The sequence below is a fragment of the Perissodus microlepis genome, chromosome 16 (genome assembly GCF_051167445.1).
Source record: "Perissodus microlepis isolate ML-2025 ecotype Zambia chromosome 16, ASM5116744v1, whole genome shotgun sequence".
Lineage (NCBI taxonomy): Eukaryota > Metazoa > Chordata > Actinopteri > Cichliformes > Cichlidae > Perissodus > Perissodus microlepis.
In genome coordinates, this window is record NC_140476.1 from 15,275,669 (window position 1) to 15,302,500 (window position 26,832).

The window sequence follows — 26,832 nt, forward strand, 5'->3', positions numbered from 1 at the left end:
TTCTTCTGTCTGTGATGCGGTAGCATGTTTGGCATTTCTTTACAAAAATTACAAAAATTCTACTTCAGCTTTTAAACTTTTTTGATGTGCGGTGGAGTTTTATGTGAGAAGGTTTCTTGCTGTAGGTTTGAAGCAAAAGGATGGCAATGACTCGATTTCAGACTTGTTCTGCCCCATTTTCCAAAAAAGAAGCAGCTCCAGGGTCTTATTCGATTTGCAAAGTGTTTAAAAACCAAAGGAGAGGTATTTCTGAACCCTCTGGTGCCGATTAACAGTTAACCACTATACCCTATCCTCCCTGCTGTAATTCTGCTGTCCCCCTTAAGAGCATATACATAAAGATAAAGAAGTATGCATATTCTTATCTGAAAGATAAAGATAAGATGAAAGATTGTTGTGTCCATTATAATTATCTACTCCTGTAGAGTGTTTCATCTGCTTTTTTGAAAAAATAAAATTACAAATCTATGAATATCTTGTATGTGCTGTGTGTAAGTCTCTGCAGGTCTGAGAATTAGAACTTGCCTTGTTTCCTAGAAAAAGCTCTTCAACCTCTGATTCATTGCTTCTCATTAACAATTCATGTATCACTCCTCATTACAGCCATTAATGTGTCTGTTTTTAAAAAGCATTCGTAGGTTATCCAGGCATTTTATAGCCGTACCAGCACAGCACCATGAACAAGTTCACTTCACATAATAATAATAATAAATAACAGTAGTGATAAGACACCAACAGTTGCACACTGCAGGTAGATCAGGGATAACATGACAGAAAATGAGTTTTGATCATTTACTTGTGGCTCATTCCTAAGTAAAATAACTTTTTTGATGATTTCCTTTTCTATAATGTGACAGCAAGTTAAAAATCTGATACATTTGGCTTGTTGCTTCTTGAATACTACATCATACTGCATACTAATGGCCCACACAGACTGGCAGAACTCATATAGGGCATGCTGCGTGGTTTGCTGCTGCATCTGCAAGCTGCTTTGCATCCTTCCTCTGGGTTCTACTTTTAATGCTGTGCTCGATTTAATCAATATCATATCATTTTCATTGGGTTTACATAGCGAAAATGACGTTTATGAATAAAGACCTTTGCTCTATGGTGACACGTTTTTCATATACACACACCAGCCACTGTATTAGATACACATCTTTAAGTGCTCGTTAGCACAAATATCTAATCAGAGAATCAGAATAGGGAAGAAATATGAATGTGGTATGGTTGTTGTTGGAAAACAGGTTGGTCTGAGTATTTCAGACTCCGCTGATCTACTAGGATTTTTTTTGCAGTTTGCAGATTCTTTGCAGTTCTTTGGGCAAAAATGCATTTTTAATGCCAGAGATCAAAGGAGAATGGCCAGATTACTTTAAGCTGGTAGGAAAGCAAAAGTATCTGAAATAACCACTTGTTACAACCAATGTTTGCAAAGGAGCATTTCTGAATGCACATGCCCAGCCTTAAAACAGATGGACAGCAACAGAAGACCTTACTTTGTGCCACTTCTGTCACCTAAAAACAGGAAACCGAGGCTAAAGGAAATGTTGCCTGGTCTAATGTGTCTTGATTTTTCCTGTGATATTTGGATGATAGGGTCACAATTTGGCATAAGCATCAGGAAAGCGTGGATCTAACCTTGCTTTTATCAATGATTCAACCTGCTGGTGTTGTAATGGTGTGGAGGATATTTTCTTGGCACAGCGTTTGCCCTTTAGTAACAACTGAGCATCATTTAAACAACACAGCATACCAGAGTATTATTACTGCCTTTGGGATGTTGTGCAACAGGTGATTCATGGATGTGCAGACAACAAATCTGCAGCAACTGTGTGATGCTATCATAGCAATATGGACCACTCTCTCCAAGGAATGTTTCCAGCACCTACCAGTTTATAAAGTTTACTCAATTCAAATTTGCAACTAAGATATACTCGAGACTCTAAACATCACAACTAGCTAATTTGGCGTTACTGTGTCACTGGTGATTTAGGCTCAGTACTGCGGTGCCTAGGAAGTCTCACAGACATGATATCATGACTGCACACTAACTTGTTGAAAGGGAATAGAATAGAATAGAATTCAACTTTATTGTCATTGCACATGTCACAGGTACAAGGCAACGAAATGCAGTTTGCATCCATCCAGAAGTGCTTTAGCCATGATATAGATATATTACAAATATATATTAGCAATAATATCGATATGTGAGTATATTACAGAAATGGGTCTATTATGGTATGTTATAATGTACACGGTATGAAGTATGTTATGAATATGCTATAACTATAAGTATGTACAGGCTGTAGTGAGTACAAGCTATGTACAGGCTATGAACAGGATATAAATATGAAAAACTATACAGAAATATGAGATATACAGCTATACAGAAATGTGAACTATGCAGGTTATAAACAGTTGTAGAATTAAAAATTATCGTATTGTACAGAATGATTATTTACACAGAATTATACAGTAGTGCAGTTAAGATAAGTGAAATATGTGGATAATTTCTACAGAGACTATATAAAGTGCTAGTGGTTGTGAGTGGTGGCTCAGTCCATGTTATTATTGTGTGTATGAGGGTACAGTTGTCCATTGTGTGTGTAGGTGGTTGTGGGTGTGTGTATGTCCAGTCCATGTGTTAACGTAGGTCAGATGTCAGGAGGCAGAGTTCAGGAGTCTGACAGCTGTGGGGAAGAAGCTGTTCCGGTACCTGGTGGTCTTAGTCCGGAGGCTCCTGTAGCACCTCCCAGAAGGCAGGAGGGTGAAGAGTCCATGTGATGGGTGACTGATGTCTTTGATGATTGTCCCAGCCCTTTTCAGACACCGCTTCCTGTAGATGTCCTTTATGGGAGGAAGTGGTGCTCCGGCGATGCGTTGGGCAGTTTCACAACCCTCTGCAACGCCTTCCGGTCCGAGGCAGAGCAGTTCCCGTACCAGACTGTTATACAGTTGGTCAGGATGCTCTCGATGGTGCAGCGATAGAAGTTCACCAGGATGTCTGAGGACAGGTGTTTCTTCCTCAGAGTCCTCAAGCAGAAGAGGTGCTGGTGAGCCTTCTTGACCAGCTTGGAGCAGTTGGTCGTCCAGATGAGATCCTGAGATGTGAACTCCCAGGAACTTGAAGCTGCTCACACGCTCCTCAGCCGTCCCCTTAATGTAGATGGGTGGATGTGGGTCAGCATTCTTCCTGTAGTCCACGATGAGCTCCTTGGTCTTCTCAGTGTTAAGCAGCAGGTTGTTTGTGTCGCACCACTCAGCCAGACGATCCACCTCTTTCCTGTAGGCGGCCTCATCGTTGTCACTGATGAGGCCAATCACCGTGGTGTCATCTGCAAACTTAACGATGGTGTTAGAACCACCGGCAGGTCTGCAGTCGTGGGTGAAGAGGGAGTAGAGGAAAGGGCTCATCACACAGCCTTGTGGTACACTGGTGTTCATCGTGATTGTAGATGAGCAGTGGTTATCCAGCCGGACATGTTGGGGGCGGTTGGTCAGGAAGTCCAGTAACCATTTGCACATGAGGGAACTGATACCCAGGTCTGTCAGTTTCCTGATGAGTTGTGAGGGGTGGATTGAATTGAACGCTGAACTGAAGTCTATAAACAGCATTCTGGTGTAGGTGTTGTTGTTGTCCAGGTGTGAGAGGACAGAGTGCAGTGCGATGGAGACTGCATCTTCTGTGCTCCTGTTCTGGCAGTATGCGAATTGGTGGGGGTCCAGGGTGGGGGGGAGACAGGATTTGAAGTGTGCTAGGACCAGCTGCTCTAAGCACTTAGTGATGATGGGGGTGAGCACTACTGGGCGGTAGTCATTGAGGCTAGATGGGTTGGAGTTTTTGGGTATCGGGACGATGGAGGTGGATTTGAAGCAGGCCGGTACCACGGCGTGGGCCAAGGACAGGTTGAATATGTCTGTCAGCACTCCTGCAAGCTCCTCAGAACACGCTCTGAGAACACGCCCGGGGATGCCATCAGGACTTGCAGCCTTGTGGACATTGATCTGAAAAAGTCAGATTAAAAAAAAACTGCAGTAATTTTTGTTTTCAGTTGCCAATGTTTCATAGTTTTTAAGGACAAACCAAAGGAAATACAAAGAGCTGGCTGGTAGTGTGCTGTGCGCCTGGTATAAATTAAGTTGTGCAATGTTTTGTGGTCTGTAAGAGACCTTGGTTGTCAAAGATGAAAGTCTCTCTGATAAAAAACAAATATCTTGCTCTCATATTTGGCAGCCTCTGTCTGCCACCAATAAACAACGTGTGTCAAAGACACATTGTTTACATTGTTTTACTCCTGCACTACTCAGTCCAGATTGAAAAGAGTGCAATTTAAACATTATAATTTGCTGATTGGAATAATAAAGATCATTTTCCATCCCTCGTCATCACCATTCCTTATATTATATCTTTTTGTAAACTAGCCATTTTATTTTTAAGTGTTATGTTCCTGATAGGCTGGACTAGTGTGTGGCTTCCATCAGCGTTACCAGGTGGCCTGCAGTCAAAAGAGTGATACTATCTGTGTGTAGAACAGGCAGCCACACACAGAGCAGCGACTATCGGGAGGTTCGCAAAGCTGCTGCTACTCTACATGACACCACAGTGTACAGGACTCTCAGAGCTCAGATGGTTTCTTAAAATATGGCCTATCAAACCTGACATCATCTTTTAGGCATTTTCTGCTTAAGGTCTGCATCCCTCATCTCAGCTTCTGCTTACTGCGCTATAACACGTGTCTTGTGATGACAGAGCAAATCAAAGCAAATCATTTAAAAAGGAAAAAGAAAAAATCACAAAACACCGACAACTGGTGTACTTTTAGCCAGACAGCTACAGTAGTTTACATTCCTAATTTCGTGGCTATGGAGGCAGTCCTATTCATCACTCTAAATGGGAAGCTAGTTAAAAAAAAAAGAAAGGAAATCTGGACCAGGATAAAAGGCTTTTCTTTGTAAGTGTGTGAATCTTTTCATAGGCTCACTTCTAATGGCATCTGACGGAGATGTGGCTCATTGTCATGCACCCCATGGTGCTACCAGCCTGTGGTCGGCATGCAGCGCTCACTGATGTGAGCTACACCAAGACTGGAGAGAGGATCAAAATGAAAACACTGGTTTCAATATTCTTACAGAATACAGTGAAATAAGTGCCATCCAAATGATCCAAGTTATGGATGAAACCACATGGTACAGATGAGACGTATGCATATTTATCAGCAGCTGCGTAGCATAGAGCAATAAAAAAAAAGGAAATTCGCAGTAAATGTCATAATTCACTGCTACATATGCAGATATATTGTTGCAAATTTATGAGTCATAACATCTCTTAATTAGCAAGAGCAGATTTCTGCACATTTCTTGATGCAATCTATAAAATAAAAATAAAATCTATAAAAGGGCTGTTTGCAATACAATTATTGCAATAAAATCTGAAAGTGCTTTCTGTGTGTTATATTTGCTTAGATTTGTCACACTATTTACCACACAGGAAACCGCTTTGATTGAGGATTTATGGTCACATTTTGTCACATTTGCTGTAGATATTTGTGTTCGTATTGTTAAATAAATAAAGCCGTCATCTGGCTATGACATTATGTTTTTACAGTCTTCAGATCATCTGAAACCAAAAAGCGCTTCAGTATAGGCGTCGCACAGTACATCAGACAGAAATGTCTGTCAGCCTTTGTGAGTGTGACATTTTCTTTGTTTCAGAAATCTAATTAAATTTTGTAATGTAAACAGCTCAGAGGCTTTTCCTCTGGGCCTCTCACTTATTTAATCAGGCACTGTGACAAAAAGCTCAAAGATATTTACAGCAACAGCTTGGGTGAGTAGTTGCAAGAGCAGAGAGGTTTACAAATTCACACTTTAAAGCTCTCCACCAAACACTTGTGTTGGTGAGGTGCCACTTCTCAAGAGGAAGCAGCCAGTGGTTTAGTGCCTTGCTTAAGGGCATGTTGATGTAAGTCTTTCAGAAAGATGAGAGCGTTCGCTTACTTAGTCTGTCTTTGTTGCATGTAAATTATTCTTTTTTGTCAAGTCTGTGCAACATCCCAAGTTACTACTCGCTTTCCCCATGTTCACGTATATATCTGTATACTTTGAGTTGGTTCTGGCAATACTTTAATAGTCAGTGATGCCCACAGACCTGGACAGTTGCACATGTCTTGTTTTGGCTATGCACCCCAGCAGACTGGATTAGACTGGATCAGATTTAAGATTTAATCTGTTGGTGCTATACTGAATAACACAGGAATTTGTGGCCTCATCTGCCACACTACTCAAAAACATGTACCGTACAGCTGAAAATGGCTACGATCCCACCTGAATGATTTATTTTCACAGCGGAAGAAAAGTAGAAATATGACCAGCAACAAACACTAACTCACAGAATTTCTACATTTTTTCATTTGTTCAAAGTGTCTTCCAGCACTTGTTGTAAACACTGTACACTTTACTGTACAAAGTGTTTGTGAGGACTTTCTGCAGCAAAAGAGACTCTATCAATTTACACTGATCTATTTATTCTGGAGACATGTGGACTCGGTTTGAACTGTTCTACAGCCAAAAAAGTGTCCGTCTTTCTTTCTTTCTTCTTAACATGTAAAATCCTGTAGTTTTGGGTAAAAATCGCTTCTATTTGCCAGTGCTGTCAAGTCTTCCTGTGCGCATGTGTGTGTGTGTGTGAGAGAGAGGTGGAGTTTAATATGCTTCCTTTCCTTTTGCTCTCACTGCATGACTTAACCCTGCTATGGATCACAGAGACATGACTTCAAGCTGAATAAATCAGGGTCATCGTGAAAAGAACAGGAGACCTTGAAATATCTCTCAGATTCTCTCGTAGCCCTTTCTCGCTCTTTTCAAGATCTGACAGTAAACATCTGGGAGTAGATGCAACTTTACTATCATATTAGCCGCACTGAAAAATTGATTTAAAAACACATTTATTTTGGACATTTCTTGTGTGATTTTGTGAACCAAGAACCAAGAGTGTCTCTTTAAAAAACAGCTGGTTGGAATTGCAGGTATGAGTTACACATGCTGAGCACGAAGAGGGTCGTGATGGTCTCAAACTCTGACCCACCATCCACGAGTACCAGTCAGGCTGGCGCCACCGTCTGCAGCTTGGCCAAACGAGATGAGCTGGTGGGATGAGAGGTGTCTCCTGTCGTATTTATGGCCTCCTTAACCCTCCTTACCTTAACAAATAGCGTTACATCACTGACCCTATTTCAGACCAACCGCAAAGCACAGCGCATGGCCAACACATTTCAACACTGTTTAACTGTCACTTGAATTTGCACCTGCCTGACATCCACGTTGCATTGCGCTGCGGGATTATCAGGAGCAGTGAATAATAAGAGATCCTCCACGTATTTGTTGTGGATTTGTCTGTGCATAATTCTGCGTATCATGACAGGCGGTGGCAGCTGCTGGAGTATGCAGTGCACTCTAATACAAAGTGATGATGATGATGAAACCAGGGTGACCTGATTTATTAGTACCCAAGCATCGGCAGGGGAGTCACAGGAAGTATTTCCATATGGATTTTGGGGGGGGGGGGGGGGGGGGACTTGACATGGGAGGCTTGGAGGCCTCACTCTCTAAAAAAAAACAAAAAAAAAACCCAGGTCCATCCTTTGCATGTGGGCGGAGGGTCTAAAATAAAATCAGCTGTCACTATCTGCTTGTTGGACAGAAGTGAACACATAACACTGGAGCTGGTCTCCATCACTGACTGGGATTTGCTTTTGGGTTGGACAGACCCCGCATGCCGAGGGTGCAGTGGCCTTTCCTTTGGGATTTTACTTGCTGAGTTTTTATTTTATTGTTTTTATAATTCACCATCTTCCTTCTCTGGTAGGTAATGAGCAGTCTCGGGGAGGTATTTGTTTATGTGGAATGAATACATGATTGATTTTGACTTAAGAAATTCTGAATGCATAGAAAATTTTATGTGATATAGAACATTGTTACATCTCTTTTTGATACCTGCAGAGGAAACTATGGATTTGTGTTTGTTTGATTCAACACATCAATATTGCCTTCATGCTGAGCACCTTTTCACTCAAAATACAGGACACTGGGCCAAAATATAAATCAAACCGTGACTAAAATGCTGAATTAACGCTGCGGATTTTCTTTATTAGCTCGAGGAGAGTATACATTCATTACTTTAACTAATTCCAAAGAGACCAAACTCTGAGCTGCTAAGCTGTTTGTACCAAGGCCAAACCCTCTAGGAGATATGTCGCCAGCTGAGTGATGAAAAAAGGGAATACTGAGGAGTAGTTGGGTATACACTGATGTGTATATATGGTTTATCTTGATGTTTTTGTAAAGGAAAACCTCGTCCCCCATAGCTTTCCTCTATATTTCAAAGAGAAACACGACCCATCACACTTAAGTTTAAAATAGGCGTGATTTATTTTTGCACGGCGCCGAGATTACTTCACTTTCTTGTTATTTGAGCTCTCACTCAGTGTCATGAGATAGCCTAAGCATGTTTTTTCTACAAATTTTTTGTTCCTATACCGTAGTGATTTAGAGTCAATGGGTCTATGCCTTGGAGGTATTTCAGTGGGTTTTTTTTGTTTGTTTTGTTCAGTTTTTTTCAGTTTAAATGCTATAAGTTGAGATTTGAAGTAACAGGAATAGCCTAATTTAAAAGTATTTTAATGCACTAGCTCATTTACATGTTAACATTCCTCCAAGGCTAAAATAGTAGACTGGTGAGCTACAGATCAAAAATAGTCAGCAGGGAAAATAAACAAATATGCTAATGGAAAAACTAGTCATTAAAAAATGCAATGATATTTAGTTATTTACTCACAGATTGCCATATTAAAGAAGTTTGTCAGCCCACTGTTGAGCATATCTGAATTCCTGTTCTCTGGAGCTCGGGACTTGAATAAGAGATACTTAGGAAATGTGTGGATATAGTTATTAGAATAGGATGCTTATATAATCATAATTCATCAAAGTAAAATCTTTGTGTTGTTAGTGTTATTTCAACTTCCATTGTTAGTAATTGGTCATTATATGAATATTTTGATGTTGTACTTTCAACTGTACAGCTATAAAAATGCAAAATCCATCCTTCTTATTTTCACATCCACAGAAATGAGGTGTGAATGCTTTCTATGTCCCAGACATAGAAGGGATGCTGTTTGTCTTTTCAGCAGCGTTGCTATGTTCAAGATATTATTTTGTTTCTGGAGGCTAATAACGTTCCCAATATAAAACATTTGTAAGTTACCAGGTTATACATAATAATAACTAACACGGCTCCAGCGCACTCATGTTGCACTCCTGTTTTGACCTGATGAATAATGTAAGTGCTTTTAAAGGGGGGCAGTTCATTAATTAAAAGATACAATAACTTTTCTGCTTATAATCCTCTTAAAAATTCATTGAGATCTAAGTGACCATTTCAATGCACCACCATACACCTGAGGTACACTTCATTTCTGTTCCACTCAGGAGCCATGGGCCAACATGACAGCAAATCATGATGATGAATTCCACTTTGTAGAGCTGTTTATTTCCTTTTAAATAAATCCTGCACATCCACCAACTTGATGTCAGGCAACAGGTGTGCAAATGTTTTAAAGGACGTCATTTGTGGGAGCACCACCTGCATCGTAGCAGTCCCCTGTTGTCTCCAAGAATATATTTACAAATGAATGATTTTATGTGCTTTCAGTTGGAAATACTTGTACAATATTTCCTAGAAGATCAATATATAATCCATGTATATACAACTTAAATGTGTATATTTATACCCAAACTCTTGTTCTTTATGCACAAATGACAGGACAATCATCAAAGCTTTAGATACTTTTAATAATGCTTTAACTGAATTTTTTGTAGCGTCACTGTGATGTCATGTTACCCTTTAATAATTTGATGACAGCAAATAAAACACACAAATAGCAAATTCTTAAACAGTTGGCTTCTTGTGCCTTAGCTGCTGGCAGCGAAGTTTTAACCAGGGCAGGACTTCCTGTAAGATTTAAACCAGAGGAATCGGGATTCGCTCTGTGGACTCAGAGGTCATCCCACCGGTCAAGCGTGAGGCCATGTACCAGGCAACTGTCTCCAAGCGGGCAGACAACACCATCCCCAGCGGGGTACTTCAGCTTCTGCATGGACATGTCTCAGCATGTAGCTATAGTACCTGACAGACCATGCGGTATGCGTAATTAGAAACTACGATTCTGTAGTCAGTTGTATTGCTTTTTTTGCTTTCTTGTTGGAGAGTCTCAAGCCTATGCAAGGAACCAGTTGCTGTACAGTGGCTGTGCTGCACTGAGCTGGTATTCCCACCATTATCATTGGTGATGCCATGCCATATTAGTGAAAGACCAGTGCAAACATTTATAAATAGAGTGGAAACATGAGACTGCCATTGCAAGGCTTACTATAGAAAAAATGTTCAAGAAAAGCAGTATTATTGTTTGCTTTACTTGGCAAAAGCTTTCACAAATTGTCATGCCATTCTAAAACAATTACATGAACAGAACATAAGTTTGCAGACACACGCAAAGGCGGGCACAGACACAAAAAGCAAACCGCATTAGCTACACCATGTTTGACGGCAGTCTGTGCTGCATGCATGCCAGACAGAATAACCCTATTAAGCAGCCGTTTGATTTCAGGTCATGTAGAAGTGGAGGCAGCTAACGATATTTCCTGCTTCATTAGGTCATGGAGGAGTCGGGGGTCTGTTCCCTGCCTGGGGGACTTGCAAGTGTGAGGAAACAATTTGAGACCCAGGAAACTGCATCATCACATAATGTAACCCAGTTTCATTTCCATCACAGAACCGTGCAGGTACATATTACGCAGAACAAAGCATTACTTTACTTTCATCAGGCTGATACAAAAAGCATGAAAGCAATGCCTATGATTAAATCATTAGAACATTTTCTCTGACCTGAGCTGTTTCCGTTTTCCATCTGCATCACTGCATGAGGAACTTTGCAAGTAAAAATTCATAATTCAGACTGAATGTTAACAGTGAGGCTCTTAGTATCTCTTGTTGCACGAGTACCAAAGTGTGTGGGCTTAAGTTACAGACACTGCTTGACATTTTTAACAGCTTCCATGAAAACCTCCCGGGCATTTTCACTTATGCTGTAGCTCGTTTTGCTAGATAGAAACTTAGAAACTTTGCAAAGCAATGGATTTTTTTTCTTCTTTTTTTTGCTATAGAAGAGCATGAGCGAACAGCTTGGCACATTCTTTGTCATCTTGCCTCCATCCGTGATTCATCATTTGAAAGTGCAGTAAGCAATCTGGTCCAACATCTTCTCTGCATGGTATACAGTTGTGTGCTATTATGCTCTGGTTGGATGGAGTTGTAGTGGAATTAGAATGGAGTCAAGTCACATCTGTGGCCATGACAAGGACAAACATATATTCATGTAGATGTGTGTACATGTGGCATGTGCACAGTTTCACCTTGTTTGAATGCCATGCCCTTTCTCTTCACAGGAAATGTCCCATTCAGAGGTGACAGAGTCAAGTGACACCAGACAGGTCCTCCCAGGCAGTCAGCAGCTAAATTTCAATCAAGAAATGATGGTAAATAATCATTCCACTCACTGTTTTCTTGCAGGCAGTGCAATAAGGCTCACTAATGATCTAAACTCATTGATTGCTTTGTTGAGTAAAAACTGTAACTAATAGAAATCAGTCTGACTGGTTTAATAAATGTGTGTTTAGTAGTCTTTAACAGCTTGAGCAGAGATTAAAAACATTATTTTTAGTGGAAAAATGTGCAGGATGTGAAGGATGATGCTCACTTATTACATTTCTGTCTATCTCTGTGCAGTTTCTCCCCTAATTTCTCTTTACCCGTTCCCATTTTAATTGCTCACAGGTGTCATATAGCGACAACAACTTGGCATCCACTTATGAAAACCATCAAAATGAAACAGGTAGTAATGCCTTTTCTATATGCCTTTCTGTATCAGCTGTCACTACTGTGCTGATTAAAGCCTTGCCTTTGTTGTTTTTGGCTGTGCTGACTTTTAGAAGAGGATTTTCCCAGGTACACAACAAAAGAACTGAGGGATCACTTTGAAAAAACAATAGAAGAGGCCACGCCACAAAAACCAATTAAGGTAATGATTTGCACTTAACTATTAAGAACATGAAATTAAGGAATCTTTACTTCGGACTGTTTAATTGGAACTTAGAACTGTTACATTTTTTAAAGTTACATGAAGTTAAAGCTGTTTAATTCTACAGATTGGGCTGTTTAATTGTCAAAAATACAATGGAAGCATTACTTTATATGTTTATTTATTTAAATGTAAACAAACAAACACCAATGACAGTAAGGCTCTGCAAGGGGTTGGAGGTATACAGTCTCACTCCCGCATTACCACTGGAGTTTCTGCCTTTATTCTTTAAATGCTTAGAACTGATCTGCTGTCGAGAACTGCAGAAAATAAACATGATCTTGTATTCTTGACATATTAAATGAATAATGTGACAAGTCAATAAAGGTCTGCAGATTTTGGCCATTTTAATATTTTTAATATGAAGCAACGGCAGTAGGAAAAGTTCTGTTTGCATAATCAGTAAGCACTGAGGCAAATAACTGCTGTAGGAGATCTACAGAAATGCTGCAGTCCTGCATACATCTCCATGTTTAAGTTGAAGCAACCAGAATCCAGTGTGGCAGTGACAGACTCTGTCACTACATTATAACACTACAGGGAGAGACAGTTGCTAAAAAAATATTAGCAAAATAGAATATTTTTGGTCAAAATATTGATAATAGTACTGAGAAGGTGGTTGATTTAACATCTTTAGGTATAGCATTAACTCTTCTTAGTGATTCCTATGCTTGAGGAAAAAAAAAAAAAGATGAACATCACACAGTTCCATTTATTTTAGTAAACTGTCAGTCTGCTGTGTAGTTTCACAACTCGGTGAAGGGTAATTTATATATACGAAATCATGCCAATTTAAAGGAAAGACTTACCCCTTGACCCTGACAATATGGGAACCCAGTCACTTTTTAGGTCCAATTGTCCCCTTGGTGCAGGGTGAGGAGAAATTTTTTCCAAGAGGCCATTCCCAGGTTCTCATGTGGCCCCTTGGAAAAAAATTATTGCTCACCATACCTTTAAAGAAATGTGTCAGTACAAAGTTGTTCTGAGTATTCATGTTTATAATATGATGATTTGTTCTTATCCTGATGGGAGTGGTCTGTACCAGGATGGCAGTGTTCCCTTCCATATGTTCAAGAGGGGTCATACAGTGCTTTATTGAAATGCATGGAGATGATGTCAATCATATATCTTGACCCAATTAAATAACAGAACACTGGCTCACCTAAGATCCTAGATACTTTCTTTTCAGTAAATATGTCACTTATCTGTAATTCCTAGTTTGATGGATCATTTACCTGTTAATGTCATTTTTGTTCCTTGTAAAGACTGGACGTGACATCAGTCGATCAAAGTGGTCCTCAAGTGCGACTCAAAACAACATAGTGGCTAGTGAGGTGTGTGAAGCATCCCATACTGAAGAACTGCAAGACACAATGGTTGCAATGATGGATTATGAGGACTTTCCACCCCCACCAGCTGAGGATTCTGACTTCCTTCCACCCCCACCTCCAGACTTATTACAAATGCCACCAGACAGCGAAAATGTTCCAAAGTACCAATATGCACATGAACCAGCAAACCCATCCAAATACCCACTCAACAGAGAGGCTTACATCAAGCAGAGGAGTATGAATGAGCTGAAACGTCTTTACAAGCACATTCACCCTGAGGTTCGCAAGAATATTGAGAAAGAGTACTACATTGATTATAACGAAACCGAGAACAACCAGGTAGACAGCCAGGAGTACATGTATGAAGATGATGTTGGCAGTCCTGATGATATTAATGATGAAGAATATGCAGAATGGGAGGAGATCCTTCCCGGGGACGTGCAGGCAATGCGTTGGAAGTTTGAAAATAAGCCACTGGATGCCATCAGAGATGAAATTCCTGATGACGATGAAGACAATAAGAAAATAACTCAGCAGGAAATCATTCTGGGAAAAGATGTAAGGCGAACAGCATGGATGTTTGAGACCAAGCCAATGGATGAGCTGGGCTCACAAAACACAAATTCCACAGAATACAGAAACAAATTTAATAAATTTGATAAAGGAGATGTCCGCGCTGCAGCTTGGTTGTTTGAAACTCAAACTATGGACACCCTAAACAAAATGCATAAAGAGGAGGATTTGACGAAGGAAATTGTATTCACAGAGGAGGATGGAAATGCTACCATTTACATGATTGACAATAAATTCATGGGAGTCCTTGGGCACACTGAGACCATTGATGAGAGCCACCTGCTGTGTCTGCGGTCAGTGTTAGAGGAGATTAATGGAGATGTGAAAACAGTAACAAGTACATTTGACACTCAGTTCAAATGTATTATTATGGGACAATCAAGTCAGATGCTGGAGATTAAGTCTGTGCGCAAAATTGAAACTGAATTGGAGAGCTCAATTGCTTCACGTTGGCTTTTTGATACCCAACCTCTGGACATCACAAACAGAGAAAATGCTCCTTTGAAACTTGTGTGTAGTCTTTCCATGGAGGACAGCAATAAAGGAGACTGGGGCAGGTGGCTGTTTGAGATAAAAACATTAAATTCTCTCAGTGAGTTGGAAAGCTCACAAATGGAAACGACAGAGATCATGGGAGCTGATGTGCGCAAACACTGCTTAGTGTTTGAAACACAGCCAATGGATTCTCTGAAAGATGACTCCAATGCCAGACCTCAGTCTATCGAGGAGATTATCGGGGGCAATGTTAGATCTGCAAGGCACTTTTTTGAAAGCAGCCCTCAAGCAGTCAGGAAGAACTGCCCCGAGGTTGGAAAACTTAAAAAGGCAGCAATAAGTGAAGAAATAAAAGGGGATGTGAGACACCAAAAGTGGCGCTTTGAGAGTCAACCTTTAGAGGACATAAGAGAAGCGAAGAAAGAGGTCACTCGTACGGTGAATGTCGAAGATGACCTCACACAGGAGGACGGCACAAGCTGCAGGGCAGATGTACGCAAGAACTGTTGGGTATTTGAAACCCAGCCAATGGATACTTTGAAAGATGATGCAAATGCACGCCCTTTGACTAAAGACGATGTCGTTGCAGGTAATGTCAAATCAACCAGACATTATTTTGAAACAATTCCAGCAGAAGAGTTAAAGGAGTTGGCAGAGGTGGGAAAACTGAAAAAGACTGTAGAACTTGATGAGGAGAAGGGTGATGTTAGACATCAGAAATGGCGATTTGAAAGCCAACCTCTGGAGCAGATTAGAGAGGAAAAGAAAGAAGTTGTCCGAACAATTGACCTGGAAGAAATTGATAAAGTGGATGTGTCAAGCTACAAGCAAATCTTTGAGAGCACAGATTTAAACAGCAGGAATGAGTCTCAAAAGATTCTAATAGAGGGAGTAACATCTGGCTCTGTGAAATCAAATACAGAATTGTTTGAATCTACTCCATTGTATGCCATGCAAGACAGCGCAGGTCACTTCCACGAGGTGAAAACAGTGCGTCGGGAGGAAGTTGTTAAAGGAGATGTAACAACATATAAATGGATGTTTGAAACAAAACCGATTGATCAGTTCGATGAAAGCATCGACAAATATCAAATTATCAAGGGCATATCCAAACAGGAAATTGAGTCGGGTGATGTTAAAACTGCAAAGTGGTTGTTTGAAACACAGCCTCTTGACGCTATCAAGTACTTCAGCAACATTGAAGATGAAGAAACTGTGGGTTCAAGTAAACATATTGATGTTGTGAAAGGTGATGTGAAAACCTGCAAGTGGCTATTTGAGACCAAACCAATGGACATCTTGTATGAAAGAGGGGAGGTAAAGGATGAAAACGAATCTGAAGAAATGTATAAGGGGGATGTTAAAACCTGCACTTGGCTTTTTGAGACGCAAGCACTTGATGCTATCCATGATGAGACAGAGACAGTTCTGAACACGCGCACTGTAAAACAAGAGGACATCAACGGAAAAGATGTAAGAATGGCTTGTTTTCTCTTTGAAACAGAGAAACTGGAGAACCTCACTGGAGAGGAGATGGGAGCTTTTAAACGTGTCACAGAGATAGACATTGCATCTGGAGATGTGTCTAGGATGAAGTACATTTTTGAGAATCAAACATCTGATATCACCACTTCTACATCTGAGGAAGTGATGCAAAAGCTCAAGAGAGTTCAGACCGAAGACATACAAAAAGGAAATGTTGTGAGCTGCAAATGGCTCTTTGAAAATCAATCCATTGATGCCATACACGACAGTCAAGCGCAGACGATGAGCAGCCACACAGTGAACGACGTACAAGGAGGAGATGTGGATAAGGGTCGTTTTATTTTTGAGACCTACTCCTTAGATAAAATTCAGGAGGTTTCCTCTGACGTGGACACAGAGCTGAAGAAAATCCAAAAAATCGTCTGTGATGAGGAGGAGAGGGGCAATGTAGGAAATTACACAATGATGTTTGAAACTCAGCCCCTTTATGCCATCCAGGACAAAGAGGGCCACTACCACGAGGTCACCACTGTCACAAGTGAGGAGGTGACACAGGGAAATGTTGTAGGAACGCGATGGTTGTTTGAAACAAAGCCCCTCGATGCTATCAAGGACACAGATGAGGTTTATATAATTAAATCCGTCACACAGCAGGATGTGCAAAAAGGAGATGTCGTCTCTGCTAAATGGAAATTTGAGACACAGCCTCTTGACAAGATTGCTGAAGAAAAGAAGCCTTTAATAAAAACAGTAGAGGATATTCAAGGGGGCGACGTAAGAATGAATAAACATCGCTTTGAGTCTGACACTTTGTCACAGGGATGTGTTCGAACTGTTAATGTGAGTGAAATTCAAAAAGGTGACGTCAGAACTGCTAAGTGGAGATTTGAAACTCAGTCCATTGACAAAATCAGAAGTATGAGCTCTGAAAATTTGATTGAAACTGTTAAAAAGGAGGAGACTGCAAAGGGAGATGTTAAACATTCAGTCTGGCTGTTTGAGAAAAATCCTCTTGACCACATTAAAGAGGCAGATGAGGATGAGGAGGCAAACATGCCTCAAGAGGAGATCCCCAAAGCAGATGTAAAGACAACAACTTGGCTCTTTGAGACGACACCAATTGACGACTTTAATGAGACAAAAGTGGAAAGGACGGAAATCCTGGGCAAGAGCGTCAAGGGAACTCTTGAGGAACTTTATAGTCAGAAAATGGTGAAATCAAAGGGAATTCTCATTGAAACTGATGAAATTGGTGACGTTAGGATGGCAAAATACCAGCTAATGAACAAGCAGGCTCCTGAGATTCAACGAGAGGAAGTAATCAAGGGAGATCTGCAGACTATCATGATGAACCTACTGAACAGACAGGAAAGACAGGAGCAGCAGATAGTCATAGATTCAGAAGAGAAAGGTAATGTCAGCTCAACAGTACAGCAATTATTTAGCCAAGAAAGAGTTAGCACTGTTGAAAAGGAGGAAATAATACGCGGTGACATCCAGGAGGCTATAAACAAACTTTTCAGTGAGGATGGATCAGCAAAACATGGAATACTCATCCAGGAGGATGAAAAAGGAGATGTACAGATGACATTATATTCGCTTCTAAATAAACAAGAAAATCTTTCTGCTGAAAAAGAGGACATTGTCAAAGGGGATATAAAGAGTGCTCTTCAAAGGCTGTCCAGCCCAGACAAGTCAGATCAGGCAGTGAAGATAAGGGTAGATGACACTGAAAAGGGAAATGTCAGCTTTTACTCTACGTGCATTGAATCTGGGGCTGTGGACTATCTTAAACAACTCCAGTTAGAGCCTGATGATACTCCGCCTGAAACAGCAAAAAAAGAAGTGATTGTTGGGGGTGACATCAAGGGCACAAAACTCATGCTTGGCTGTAATCAAACTCAAATTGAGCGTACAGTTGAGGATGTTATACCGGGTGATGTTCACAACACAGTCAAGGTTTTCATGTCAGAGCCAGCTGCCTCATTGGAAAGGATCCAAAAGGAGGAAATTGTGAAAGGTGACTTAAGAGCTGCTTTGAATTCATTGTCTGAATCAGTGAATCAGACAGTCATTGTAGAGAAAGAGGAGGTGGTGAAAGGCAACATACCGAAAGCTCTACGGTGTTTGGAAAGGGCTCAGAAGAGGCACAAGGAGGTGGAGAAGCCAGATATCATACCAGGAAATATCAAAGGGACTCTAAGATCTCTTGAGAAATCAGCAACATCAAGAGTCGAAACTGTTGTTGAGGATTTAGTTGCCGGAGATGTGAAGGCAACAATGAAATCTCTGGAACTGGCGAAGCAAGCAGTGAAGGAAATTGAAAAGGAAGAAATTGTGAGGGGTGATATTCAGACAGCAATGCAAAGTCTACAAGATGCATCCAGTGAGATGAAAAAGTGTCAACAGGAAATAGATGTTCAGGGTGATGTCAGAGGGACGATTCAGCTCTTCATGGAGTCCCCACCTACACAGAGGGTGCAAAGAAGCTCAAGCCTCGAGGGTGATATAAAGGGTGATGTCAAGATGTCAATTAAGTCATTATATGAGACTCAGGAGCAAAGCCAGCTGGAGAAAGAAGAAGTGATAAAGGGGGATGTAAAAGGCACTATTAAATCACTGCTAGAAACAGCGCAGCGTGAAACTCCAAAAGTCCGTCTGGGAGCATATAGAAGAGTCAAGCAGAGCCCACCCATTAAAAATCTTAAAACTGATGCACAAAGAAACATACAGAAGATTAAAACGGTAAATGTTGTTGAAGCACCAAAAGAAAATTACACCATCTCCAATGAAACCATTACAAAAACATACACTATGGAGCAGTCGGCTCAGCAATCAACAACTGTTGTGGACCACAAAACTATTACCCAAAATCACGGCATCAAAACATTAAAGACAGAGTTTCGTAACCTTAAATCTAACCCAAAGGGCATGATAAAACTTGGTAAAAACAAAGTCAAAACTGATGTTTACGTCTTAAAGCCAAAAGCACCAGAAGCTGATCTGCCTCTCCCACCGCCGCCTCCACCGGTGATAGATACTGACCTTCCTCCTCCTCCTCCTAGTCCTCATCCTCCTTCCGCTGATACTGACATCGATCACCTCCCTCCTCCACCACCACCACCACCGCTAACTACTGAGCAGGACTTCCTCCCACCTCCTCCATCTCAACAAGAACTCGAGACCATGCCAGCACAACCAATTCATCCTTCACCAGCAAAGGCAAAAAAGATGACAGTCAAAAAAGTGAAAGCTCCCGTTTTGCATCCAGTGCCAAAGCTGGAACCTAAAGTAGAACTCAGCAAAACACAAGAGGTGGCAACAACTTCTGAGAAACAAGTGGAAATTAGCCAAAACACATTAAAAACAACAACAACGCATACATCAAAAACTATTTCACATGAGATCCCTCCTCCTCCAGAGTCACCACAGCCATTAAAGAAAATTTACATTGCTCCCATGAAATTTACTCCTCCGCCATCTCCTCCTCCTTTTATGAGAGGGAAAATGAGCAAATTTAACACACCGTTAATAAAAGCTGAAGAAAAGTACCGGAAGCTGAGGGAGGAAAACACACCACCAACCACTCCATCACCCACTTTTATATATGACTCAGTCACCTCTGCTCTCCAAATGATTTCCACTGAAGATGCAGAGCAGTCAAATGGCATCAGCTCAGAAATCACACAGGGCAGCAACGCAAAGATACCAGTGAGTGTTCATTCAGAGTCACTGTCATGTGATCTATCTAAGCAGATCATAGCCACAAATTCAACACGGAGTAATGCAAGTGAGAACATCCTCACAGATTCCACAATTTTATCTTCTGCTCAACAGCAAATCGCCTCTAACGAGTCTTCCAAGGTTGTCTCTATTCAAAAGACCACATCCACTTCAGCTGTTAGACAACAGATGCATACAACTATGCAGAAAACTGTTTCCTCAAAACAGTCTGCTCACTCTGTCAAGGTGGACAAAGTGCAGACAAAAGTAATTGACGTTGCAAAAACAGACAGCACAGCTAGTCGTACAAAGAAAGACTTGAAAAGTCAGAAAACAAAGGTGTCCAACAAATCTGAAGAAAAACAAGATGAGAAAACCACTGCCCAGAAACCTGACATAGAAACAATGCATGACCTGTCCAAAAAGGAAACCAAGGAATCCAAATCATTGGACTATATCAACAAGAACAAAGCTGATCCTTCACCATGTAAGAAAGAAAGCATTCCCAATCAGCTAACGCAAACAGAAACGGCAGCTGCTAATGCAAATGTTAAAACAGGCAAGCCAAACCAGAAGGTGAAAAAGAGCAATAAACAAGAAAAGCAAGCAGAGATAAAATCGTCCAGTGAGACTGAGAAACAGAGTGTTTCACAAGATTTCAAAGTGGAACCTGCTGAGGTGAAAGTGATCGATGAACCCAAAGACATAAAGACAGAGTTAAAGCAGGAGATTAAGAAAGTCACTCCCTCTCCTCCTCCTCATCCTACCCCCGCTGGTGTTGCTCCACCTGCTGTTACTGTAAGTACTGACAACCAATCTGAAAACAACAACACAAATCCAGTGAAGAAGAAAAAGAAGTCAAAAAAGTCTAAAGGGGTTGCACAGTCAGGTCAAGGTAAAGATATTCTCACCGACTCAAAGACAGAAGTTATAGAAACCAAGAAAACAACATCTGAGAACACTCAGCAAATGCAAAAGACAACTGCAGTCACCCAGATTCACAAAGTAGAGCACATAGAAGTCAAGAGAAAAGTCGTTACCACAGACAGCACAGATGATCAGGATTCCACACAGCAAAAAACTGTTCAAAAGCATGTAGAAGGATCTCAAAAGACAGGTTTGACAGCTACTCAGCAGAGTGGGGAAGAACCACCAAAAGAAAGTATGGATGTGCCAATTACAGTGACAGGCGAGTCAGAACAAAATGAACCGATTAAGTCCACAATAGCACAAACAGAGGAATCTCAAAAGCAGGAGGTCCAAGTGTTAATCTCTCACTTCACAGAGATGCAAAAGGCTTCAGAAAAGACCGATGCAAAATCTGCAAAGCGTTTGCTCAATCAGGAAAGAAAATGTGAACTGGAGGGATCTGAAGATGCAAGGGATGCTCAAAAAAGTACAGATATTGTTTACAATGTAAGGAGATTAGCAGAGGCCAAGCCAATAGATCTAGAAGATGAAACCAAGGACAGGCGTGAAAGTGAGCCGGCATCTGAGAGAGTGGTTTCTGGTGCAGCATCACCAAAAATATCCAAGATCAGCATCGGTTCAGCCAAAGTTGAGAGCCAAACCAAGAAAGAATCCTCACATGAAAAAAAGAAAGAAGAAGTGGGTTTGTCCAAGTCCGTCGACCTTCGAGCTCCCTCACCCTCACTCAGGACACGTTCTCCCTCACCGACATTCATCACCATCGAGTCCAAACGGAGAACTGACTCGCCCCAGAGAGTGACGCCATCACCCACCCTCCTGCACAGGCCACCCACACCTCCCACGCCGCCGCTACGCAGGTGTGACACTCCAACATCACGTATCACTAGAATCACACCTTCTCCAACTTTTGACAAAGCTGAAAATTTGGCTCGACTTAAAGACACAACAGCCAAGCTCTCGCGTGGCATCACCCCACCACCGCTATTTCCCAGCCCAATCCCAGAAAAGAAATCTGAGATTGTGGAGCCGCCTGCTTCATTCCATCGACAAATCAAAACCGAGTCCCAGGTTATGGAGGCTTCAGGGATACCGATGGCAACGGAAAAGCCCCGAAAGAGTTTATCCGAGGAAGTTCTGCAGGCTTGTGTTAATAATACAGCAGTAGAGGATAAAGGTATCATTTCTCAAGGTTTGAGTGCAAATGAAATACAAAGTAAGTCTGAGACCCATATGCCATTGGGTCAAAATGACCCAGATCTTGCTGAAGCTTCAGAATTATCATCTGCATCCGTCAAAGAGAAGAAAGAGTTTTTTGAAGAGGCTCAAAAAGCAGGAGTTAATAAGATCTATATGCGCAAGGAACCGATTGCTATTCCTGAGCGACTGGGCCCAGACGTCAGTGAGTGTGAAGCAGAAAATAAGAACAAAGAAAAGGATGAGCTTCCCAGGGCTGACTTGTCGAGTCTTGTAAACAAATTTGCATCACCAGAAGAGAAAACATATATCAGAAAAGAGCTTATCCCACTCACGGAGCGCCTTCACAATGACTCCAAAAGCAAAGATTGTGACAAAGAGAAAGCAGACGGCCTGGAACAGGAAATGCCAGCTTTTGACATCCAGGCTATTAAAAATGTTTTTGAACTCGGTGAGCAAAGTTCTTTATTCAGAGACGAGATAAAGGATCAGGAGGAGCTTGTGTCAAGCCTGAGTGAAACAACAGCAGACACTTCAAAGCAAGAAAGTCCTCAAGAGACAAAGGGAGGCTCAAGGCAGAGCACTCCCCTCCCTGTGCAGAAAAATGAGGTTGGAACTGTGCCAGCCGAACCATCAGCCCTCTCTGAAACCGAATCAATCACAGAGCATTTCTCACATCTTGATGAATTTGGTAACAAGGTCACCGGAACAAGGACAGCTGTCACTGTGCACTCTGAGAGTGTGTCAACCCTACCCAAAGCTCCTTTCTCCTATGCTGATGCAGTGAAAAGAAAAGCTGCTGCAGCGAGGCAAACAGAAACATACGACGAAGACGCTACAGAGAAGTTGCTGAGGAATTTCCATAAAACATGGACGGAGAGCGAGACAGTCTTCAAGAGTCTTGGATACACTGTTTCTGAGGAAACAACATCGCAAGTTGTGTCGCACCAGACGAAGATTGCCTCATCTGGTAAAAAATGTGTGGCATGAAACAGCAGAAACTAATGGCATGGATTACGGATGACTTTTCTTTAAAAATCTATTTGTGCCGCTGTGTTGGAAAAGTATCATTTCTACCTGTTGTATTGTTTGGATTGTGCAGGCAGTTTACAGTCAAGCTGCATGGTCCAAAATTTACTCTTTAGATTTGAGTTCATGTGCATCAATTCTAATCTTTTTTTGTGTGCATGGGCACCAAAATTGCTTCTAACACAGGCAATGAGGTAGGCAATGAGGTAGCATAGTTCATCAAAGTAGTGCAGATTGTTGCAACAGTGCAAATCTCATGTCCATGTAGACAAACAAATAGACCACGTTTCTGAAACCCATCTGAGTGTGCTACCATGCTCAAAATAGCAATGCTGGCATGATGATGTTGTTTTATTTGTTTCCTGCTAACAAGAGCAAAACAAGAGTGCAGCTCAGGATGACACAAATGTTTTTGGTATTGCATCTGCTTGATCATAAACCAAAAGATTATATGAAGTAAAAAATAAAGGCTTTTAAAGCTTTTCACTAACTATGCTTAAGGACAGCTTAAGTGCTCTTTGTTATAACAGATTATCACATGGGGATGTATGTCAGTGTAAATCCATCCAATCTAGTCAGTACAATAAATGCACTGAAAAGTGTTGCAATGCAGTGCGCTTCACATTTAATCACTTCAAACATTAACATGACCAGGTTACATTAGGTCACATAATAAGAGAGCGCTTTGCTCTAAAGCTTTAGAAAAAAACCCAGAAGAGTGTGTGTGTGTGATAAATTGTTTGGGAAAAGCATAATTCATATGTTCATGCTACATTTTGTAAAGGTAAGCCAGTGGTATGAATACACTATAGAGTATGTTGCCCGAAAGTAGTCACAGATTCTGTTAACCCTGTAAAGCCTGAAACATGAAACAACTGCCAGAATTTGTCACATTTTTTGAAACTGGAGCATTAATTAAATGTTCTGACAAAATAAAAATTTTGAAAATATAGATCAGTTTCCATATATGAGTTTAACTAAAAAAAAAGAAAAAATGTATCAACTGTGATGTATCAACTGTTTTTGTTTAACTGTAATAAAAATGTTCGATTATGAGGCAACCCAAAGACTGTTCACGATATAACCAATGTGAATTTTATCTCCTTGAAACAGGTTCGAGTTCCGAGGTCGGAACTGTGCACGGTGTGCTGGAGGAGAGCCTATCCGATGGATGCTCTCATAGTGGACAAAAAAAAGTACCATAAGTCCTGTTTCTGCTGTGAGCACTGCAGGAACAAATTAAGGTAAAGGGTGCCATTCATTCAAATAAATGTTTATAGGGGCTTTTTGAGCACTGCAGTATTGGTAAATGCATTCATGTTTTAATGACAACATAATGGTTGCCACCATGTCTACAACATACAGTATGTATAGTATATAGTTTTCCAGTCATCCTGTAAAGGGAAAATCAATAAAGTAAGACTTGTGGCACTAAAATGACATTAAAATAATTGTTAAATAATTGATGTAGTGCATCTCTTAACAGAGGATTTTTCATTTGTCGTGTGTAGCCTAGGAAATTATGTCTCTCTCCATGGACATTTGTACTGCCTACCCCATTACAAACAACTCCCGAAGTCCAAAGGGAACTATGATGATGGACTCGGGCAGAGATCCCCCGCAGGAAGTGGTGGACCTATCCCCTCAAATCAGAAACTTGAATGGATATATTCTGCGAGCAGCATGAGTTCAGTAGAGAAAGCACACAGTGTTGAAAATGAAATGACAAAAACATTTAGTGAAAGCAAACCACACTGCAACAAAATATCTGTAGTTTGGCCCCCACAGGCCAATCCCCCAAAGAAAGCCTTTAAAATAGAGGAAGACATTCAGCTAACTAAACCACAGTGGCCCCCTCCAGAAAGCTCCCCAAAGTCACCCAAACAGCAACACAGAAAGACTGTTCCCCGGAGTGTTCTTTGAAATAAAGTCACCCAAAGTTTAGTCTAATAAAACCAAAGAAGAGGCACAAAAGTCTAAATGGTGCAGTAAGAGGAAAGAACTGTCCCATAGGTATAATTAAGGAAGGGTTTGGTTGAAGGTTATGCAGCTAAGTGATTTAAAAGGGAACTTGATAAGTAGGAAAATGTGTATAATATAAATGTAAATGGTGTGGAAAGGCAGGTTGTAATAGTAAGTGCTCGAGAGATAGATGCAGACAAAGTGTGAAAAGCAGATGATGTTATGTGCCTTTATCTGTTGTGCTTTTCCCGTGTGTCATTTTTCATTCTTTGCAGTTTATTCACGTTTTTTGTTTTCCTAATAATCTGACTGATATACCGAACCACATCAATAACCAGTATCAATCGTGATATAAACCTAGTTTCAGTAAGTTATAAAGGATTATGGTTGATTGAATTATGATAAAAACATGACAAATTTAATATCTGCATTAAAATAACACCAAAACTGTGATTTTAAATTAACTTATGTGCTTAATTATTATTGGATTTTAAACTTTATAACTCTCACTGCTCTCGAACTTTTGTTTTTTGTTTTCAAATATAATTTGGCTCAGAACTTGTTTGTGCTTGTTTGTTTTCCACAGTCAATTCATCTTGTTTCAAAATGAATTGGATTGTTGTATAGGTCTTGCCATTTTTTTATACTAAGCGCACTTGAGCTCTCTGAAACAATCACCCTCTTTGGTCTCTGATTTTGTACCATTAACCTTTCAACCTATTCACATTTTTTGCATTTTTCTTTTCTTAGCACCTGGTGTGCAGACTACTAAAGTATATCAGAATTAATTTATTTATGATATTGCAAGTATATAATATAAACAAGCAAATTGGTTATTGTCATTTTTGTTTTGGACATTTGTATCCTATTTTGGAAAGCAAATATTTTGCAACAAGGGAATATTATTTTTTAGATTACATGATTGTATCTTGCTTTATACAAGAAAATGATGTCATGCTGTCATGCTGGTTCACTTACTATATTGCTGATCTAAGAGCAATAAAATGTTGAATTTCATCTTTGCATTTGTCTCTTTCACATTCTAACACAAATCTAATTTTTGAATCAATGTGCTATATGTGAAATGCTACATGTCCAGAGTTCATCCATATCAAACACAAAGAGGCAGCAGTTTGTATTTCTCAGGTGTATGGATATAAAGCATCTACTGTAGACAGAGGAAGGCTAGTAGACTCCTCTTACACTGTCAGTATAATCTCCTTTTTAGCTATGCTTACAAGGTGGGGATTTCAGAGCTCAAAGCAATGGTGTGTTTGGAGTGGACCAGACTACCACTATCATGTAGGGATAACTGGATACTTAAGACTGAAAAAAGGCAAATGAGAGGCAGTTTTAACACATGCAGTGTGATGTAGCAGCAATTGAAAAGAAAGTGTTTTACAATATTGTGAATTTTAAACAAACCCAAATGTGGTTCCTTAGTTCCTGGTTGTTCCCCAGTATATACGATGTGGACAAAAATACTGGATCATCTACACATTACACCTACAGGAGCTGCTCAGTCATGGAAACTCATGCCACGAAGCTCCCAGCACACAGTTTCTGTGCTAATGTTAATGTCAGAGGAAATCTGGAACTCTGCAGTTACTGAATTTGCAGAGCATTGGCACATGGTCTGCCACATCATGGCTGAGTTGCTGTGATTGCTAAATGATTCCACTTTGCAATAATAGCACTTTCATTTGATTATGGAATATCTGGGATGGGAGTGATTTAACAAATTCACTTGCTTCTACAATGGGATCATATTACAGTACCAGACGGGAAATTAGTGAGCTCTTTTGAATGACCTATTCTTTCACAAATACACTGTAAAATCTAATTAGTTCCCAGAACTCAAAAAAATTAAGGAAACAAAAAACTGAGTAAAGCTTAGCTAAAAATGACTAAATTAG

At 40.5% G+C, this 26,832-nt stretch overlaps 1 protein-coding gene across 4 annotated transcripts in view; it reads left to right on the top strand.

Annotated features, from left to right (window-relative positions):
• xirp2b (xin actin binding repeat containing 2b) overlaps positions 1-24,578 on the top strand; it is a 33,181-nt gene extending 8,603 nt beyond the window's left edge. Inside the window, exons 1-9 of one of the 4 annotated variants that reach the window (XM_084907838.1) lie at positions 7,627-7,863; positions 9,974-10,198; positions 10,711-10,839; positions 11,503-11,592; positions 11,891-11,948; positions 12,046-12,134; positions 13,460-22,895; positions 24,068-24,198; positions 24,466-24,578. In XM_084907838.1, coding sequence (XP_084763964.1) covers positions 10,714-10,839; positions 11,503-11,592; positions 11,891-11,948; positions 12,046-12,134; positions 13,460-22,895; positions 24,068-24,159 — 9,891 coding nt within the window. In that variant the 5' untranslated portion in view covers positions 7,627-7,863; positions 9,974-10,198; positions 10,711-10,713 and the 3' untranslated portion in view covers positions 24,160-24,198; positions 24,466-24,578. Of the gene's footprint in view, positions 1-7,626; positions 7,864-9,706; positions 10,199-10,710; positions 10,840-11,502; positions 11,593-11,890; positions 11,949-12,045; positions 12,135-13,459; positions 22,896-24,067; positions 24,199-24,465 lie in introns of those variants that run through there. The other 3 variants (XM_084907836.1, XM_084907837.1, XM_084907839.1) reach the window with 3 other exon arrangements.
• The last annotated feature ends 2,254 nt before the right edge of the window (positions 24,579-26,832 follow it).